This window comes from Emys orbicularis, chromosome 20 (genome assembly GCF_028017835.1).
Source record: "Emys orbicularis isolate rEmyOrb1 chromosome 20, rEmyOrb1.hap1, whole genome shotgun sequence".
NCBI lineage: Eukaryota > Metazoa > Chordata > Testudines > Emydidae > Emys > Emys orbicularis.
The window spans coordinates 22,169,987-22,175,633 of NC_088702.1; the positions used below are offsets into that span (position 1 = coordinate 22,169,987).

At 52.0% G+C, this 5,647-nt stretch overlaps 1 protein-coding gene across 1 annotated transcript; it reads right to left on the bottom strand.

The window, feature by feature from the left end:
• Positions 1-1,368: 1,368 nt before the first annotated feature.
• LOC135892846 (phospholipase A2 inhibitor NAI-like) lies at positions 1,369-5,264 on the bottom strand. The gene is made up of 5 exons (XM_065420639.1): positions 5,216-5,264; positions 4,658-4,774; positions 4,056-4,208; positions 3,395-3,535; positions 1,369-1,583 (listed from the first exon to the last, which is right to left on the bottom strand). Exons 1-5 carry the CDS (start codon positions 5,262-5,264, stop codon positions 1,369-1,371), a joined length of 675 nt encoding a protein of 224 aa, XP_065276711.1.
• Between the last annotated feature and the right edge of the window lie 383 nt (positions 5,265-5,647).

A 5,647-nucleotide genomic window follows, 5' to 3' on the forward strand; every position in this document is an offset into this window, starting at 1 on the left:
GTCACTGATGGAATAATCTGGGCCATGGGGGAGGGCTCTTTCCTACCTCCTCAATCAGAGATTGATGGGCTCAGAAACAGGCAGTGTGTCCCTTTTACACCCATCTCTCTAATGAGGCTGTAGATCATCTCATTGTCTGTCCGAATGGCCAATCATGTCTGAATCCTGGTGCTGGCGGTTTCCAATGACAGGGAGTGCTGCAGGTTAACGCCATCTCAACAGAAAAAACTTATCATTTATCCTCTTTAAATCTAAGGTTTTAAAGGGGCAGCTCCACAGGGTTAAGGGGTCATCCACATTATCCATGGCGGGTGGGTCTCTGTTGATCCTAGAGGGCTCTCTCGCTTTCCCCCCACCCTCTCGGTGGGATGGTTTACTGTAGCACCGATGTAACCCGGATCCATACCAGTGTGTGTCTGTCACCCCCTCTAGTGGCTGGATCCTGTAAAGTGGTTTAGGGAGCTGTGATGCCACACACAGCTATAGATGCGTCTCCTTTAATTCCAATGTTAAACACTTGTGTGTTTCCAAGGTTCAGTCCTGGTGTCCGGTATCTTTCCAACAACTGCTCTGTCCATGAAGCAGAGCTGCCATGGCATCCCCAGGTGAGGGGGGGGGGGGACTGCTTTAACCCTTTAGGGTCTCCAGCCCTGGTTGGTGGGTCCTGCCACAAAAAAATATTTATGATTAAAAAAAATCAGGTTTTTCAGCTGAACATTTTTCAGTTTTATGACAAAAAATTTGGAATATTTTAAGAAATCCCCCCTCCCCCTCAGTAAACAAACCCCATTTTCCAACAGACTCTAGGGCCTGTAGGAGGTTGGGTGTGGCTTCTGATAGCCCCACGACCCCCGCTAGAATTATACATGGGGAAATCAGCCCAATCATTAGAAACACACACATGTAATCCCAGACACACACACACAGACTGACTATCTCATAGACAGACACATGATCCAAGACTCACGGTTACACAGACAATCCAGGACTCAGAATTATACACACCACACACACACACACACAGTCCAAGACATGATTACACACACATAAGATTTGCTATCACACAGAGATGCACACACACAGTCCAACACTCATGATCACACACAGACACACACAACATGAGACTCATGTTTGCATACACCCAGAGTCCAACATTCACAATGACACACAGACAGACACACAGTATCTGAGATTCATGATTACAGACAGACATCCATGACAATTTTCTCTTGTCTGTTTTATTCCATTAATCCCACTAAAGAGGAAGTGAATCTGAGCTGAGCGTGGGAGCCTTTAGCGGGGGTGCGTCCGTCTGCCACCTGCGGTGTGGTTATCCAGGGCCGCGTGGCTGTGCCGCGGGCGTGGGGATCAGGAGAGGACGTTCGCCAGCAGGACGGTAACGAGGGCTGGGAGGACGAGTCTGGCTGGTTCTGGAGCCATGCTGGCCGCACGGGAGGCTGGTCTGCATTCGGCCGTAGTGAGATCCGCACTGAACCCCGCAAAGGCCCCTTTGAACCGTTGTATATTGGTGCAGGCAGACTCGGTGGCGCAGCCTTTCATGGTGGTGTGCACGGTTGTCCCACCTGTGGGGGGGGGGGGCAAAACAGCAGGGTCAGTGTCTAGGGACCTCTGGCCTCTTACGGCTCTGACCCTATACAACACCCTCCCCCTCCTCCTCTGCACCATTCCCTGCTGCCCATCTAGACCCACTCCCAACAGTCTCCCCTCCTCTGCTCTGATATAGTCTCACTCTGTGGATCTCTGGGCAAGTCATGTAGGGCTCTGATCCCTAATGAACTTTGGAGCAGGCCTGTGTTAGTCCCACCATTCACCTGGCAATGGTGTAGCTCACCGATGGTGGCAGTAGTGGGATCCCTAAGAAGTTCTCAGTCAAGGCGTCTGTACAGAACCTGGCATGTTGGGACTCCCAATTTCAGCTGGGGAGGGGGGGCATGCAGCACCTTGCACAGCAGGGATCCCCATCTCAGCCAAGGGGGTCTGTGCAACATCCGGATCAAAAAGGTCCCGATCTCAGTTGGGGCATCTATTATACCATTCTACCATCAGTAAGAAAGAAATATCTCTGGGAGCGCCAGGTCAAACCAGCTGGGGGATTTCTGCAGCAGTCCCAGGGATGGTGTGTTTGTGCCATCACTTTTTCTGTATTACTTTTGATTTGTAGAACAGTCGGCTCTAGAGACACCACGGCAGTTTGGAGGCCTATTGTGCAGGGTGCTGTGCATAGGACAGTATCCCGTCTCCATCAGTGGCCAGCACTAGATTCTGCAGAGAAAGGGATCAAAACCGCCCAATATTTGGGATAATCTCCTCCTACTCTAGATCTCGTCCTGATTGCTAATAGCTAGAGATCATCTTAAGACCTGAAAGAGGAGGTTCAATATCCCTGCCAACATTTTTACGATCATTTATTATGATCACTCCGATAAGCATACAATCCCTTTTTGAATCTTGTTCAACTCTTGACCACGGAAATTTCTTGTGGTGGGGAGTTCCACGGACTAACGGTGTATTGACTGGAAAATGTGTTTCCTTTATCATAATGAACTTGTCCCTTTTCAATTTCATTGAACATTCGCTTATGTCCTATCCTGTGACAGCGGGCGTTCAGAAGTTCTCGATCTCCCCGCTCTAGTGCTCAGTCACATTTTTCAGCTGAAACTTTTTTTCAGTGAAAAATGCAGATTTGACCACTTGGAAACATTTTGCGAATTCAAAGTTACAGAATTGTTTCAGTCGGAAGAAACCCCATAAAAAAAACTCTGCGGAAAAAATAGAAACTTTTCACTCTTTTGGTTCAAAACAACTTTTCCTTCCAACATTTCTTTTTTTAAACTTTATCAACATTAACAACCCCTCAAAATCAAAACCAGATGTTTCATTTCACCCAAAATGAAACTTTTTCTGACTTTTCAGTTTGTTGAAAGTGCCCAAAAAATCATTAATTTTTGATTGGACCCGAAACAACTATTTTCTTCCTTTTTTTTTGGTGTTGGCATAGAACTAAAGATCTATCTATCTAGCTATCTCCCTTATTTGTTCAGCTCTCTGCTTCTCTATCACAATCATAATTTCATATGTTCTATCATGTCGCCTCTCTTATTCCCAAGGAAAAATAGCCCCAGTTGGTTCCCTTCTTTTCACAGGTTTTTCCAAACCTTCCTTGTCACCTGTCTCCAAACCCTCATGAATTCTAAAATAAAACCCCAACGGGTGCGTAGGGGAAACAGAGGTACAGTGAGGAGAAATCACGGGGATAGAATCCAGGTGTGCTGAGACTCTACCCAATTCTTCCCCACGGCAGGGGATTGCCTGTGTGCGTGGCTCCCTCCTGGATGGGGAAACCTGAACAGAGAAACAGCCAAATGGCAATTACCGGTTTTCACGGTGCCGCTGATATGGATGCACTGGGTCTGGGCTCCTGTGCAGTCGATGATCTCTTCGCTGCAGTGATGGGTAAACACAGAGTAGCAGGCTGGGCAGCTCCGGCCGTTGGGTTTGGTGTTAGCCGGGGGCACTGGGAAGAAGCGGAGCAAACGCAGTCAGCTCGGGGGACGAGCCCCAGGCGGCGTCGGGGCAGGGAGAGCAGCTGGGGGCTGCACAGCTCAGCCCTGGGCGCCCCCTGCAGGGGGAGCTGTAGCTCTGGGGGCAGCAGGGGGGGAGAGGTTTGCAGCAGGGAGCCCTGGACCCCGCCCTGGGTGGGGCCAGCCGGGTTCACACCTGGCAGGAGCCTAAAGCCCCGCCCACTAAACTCCACCCAGCCAGGGGCTCAGTGTTATTCAATGGGGCGGCCCCTGCAGGGCGGGAGGACTACTCCCAGGGCTGAGTGTTATTCAATGGGGCGCCCCCTGCAGGGCGGGAGGACTACTCCCGTGGCTGAGTGTTATTCAATGGGGCACCCCAATGGATTCTTGCATAATCCTTTTTCCATCCTCCCACAGAGACACCTGCAGGGGTCAGGAAGAGGAGGAGAGGACATGAGGAGGGGGAAGAGCTGGAGGGAGAAGGAGCAGGGAGACAGAGACGGAGCTGGGTACCGGTAACGGAGGCTGTTTTACAGGCCTGCCCCACACAGCAGGCGATGTTCGTGATCATGGAGATCCCGTTCCCAAAAGTCATGTAAAGAGGACTGAGGCCGCATTGGCTGGAGGACACGCAGGCCTTGATAAAGTTAGGACTCTTAATCTCGCCTGCATGGGAGGAAGAGGAGATGAGGCTTCATTCGCTGGTGTTGCTGTCTCCGCCTCCCCATCACATCTCTTCACATGCATGATCATGATCAAGATAGGGAAACTGAGGCACGGCGTATGGGAGGAATGATTCCTCCAAGGTCAGTATAGAACCAGGAGTGCTGATACCCACTGCTGCTTCCACCCCCTCAACCTAACCCTCTAGATCTCTCTCCCCTTCCCAGAGCCAGGGATTTAACCCAGGAGTCCTGTCTCCCAGCCCCCACTACTCAAACTCACCAGACCCCACTCCCTTCTCAGAGCCAGGGCTGGAACCCAGGTTTCCTGGCTCCCAACCCCCTGCTCTAACCCACTAGACCTGCCACCTCCTGGTACTGGGAAGGGAATGATGGATGGCTGACTCCAAATCAGACAGTGTTCGGGGCTGGTTCAGGGTCTCCGGCACCCACCTGCTACGGTTTCTGTTTTAATGATCCCACAGGAATCCATTCGCTCACTGCAGACTTGCACACTGCCCGTACAGCTGTCACTTGTGCTGAAGCAAACCTCGCACGAAACACAGGTCCCTATGGAAGGAAAGGCAACATGATTCATCTGTGCACAGCCCTCACTCCACTCTCTCCAGTCCCATTGACTCCAGTGGAGCTACGGCCCATTGACCCCAGCTGGGATCTGGCCCTGAATTTCTTGGTTTTGTTCCAGTGTCGTCCCTCCCTCTATTGCAAAACCAAGTGAGGTAGCTGAGAAAGGGGGAGAAATCTTTACCTCTCCTAGAGCTCGGTGGGAGCTGGAGGTCCCCCTCTCCCCAGAGAAGATCGGTGGGGAGAATTTCCTCCAGATAGGACAGGTGGCGAGCAGCCCCCCAGCCCAGGGGCAGGATCTCAGTACTGAGGCATATTTCACCCCGGGAAGGAGAGCTGCTTCCCGCCAGAGCAACTATTCCAGGGTGGGTCTTTTTCTGTTAGCGCTGGGCAGGGGTTCCAAGACCCCCGAAACCCCGTTCTCACCTGTATCCAGCAGGGCCGAGAAGAGGCAGAAGAGGAGAGGTGTCTTCATGCTGCCGGGGATGGAGCCGGACTGTGCTGTGAGCCAGGGGTCTCTGATGCAGGAAACTTTCTGGCCAGAGGTTGGCAATTATCCACAGAGGCGAGGGCGATGTTGCAATTAGCGTCACCCAGCCCAAAATGGGAAGCAGGAAGGATTTTAATTGGAGGCCTTGGAATGTCAACACGGAGGCCCCCCAGGAATGTAAGGGCTGGATGCGGTGTTCATCACATGCCCGTGGGCGGCTCAGTGCACTGCCCTGGGTTTGATTCAGGCCTTGGGCGCTGGCTCCGTGGGCTGGGGTGATGCCCGGCACCTGCAGCGGGCTGGGGGGAAAGGTGCTGGTTTTGTGGCAGTTGCTTTCTCGCCAGATTGGAGGGGCCTAGGACGGCCCG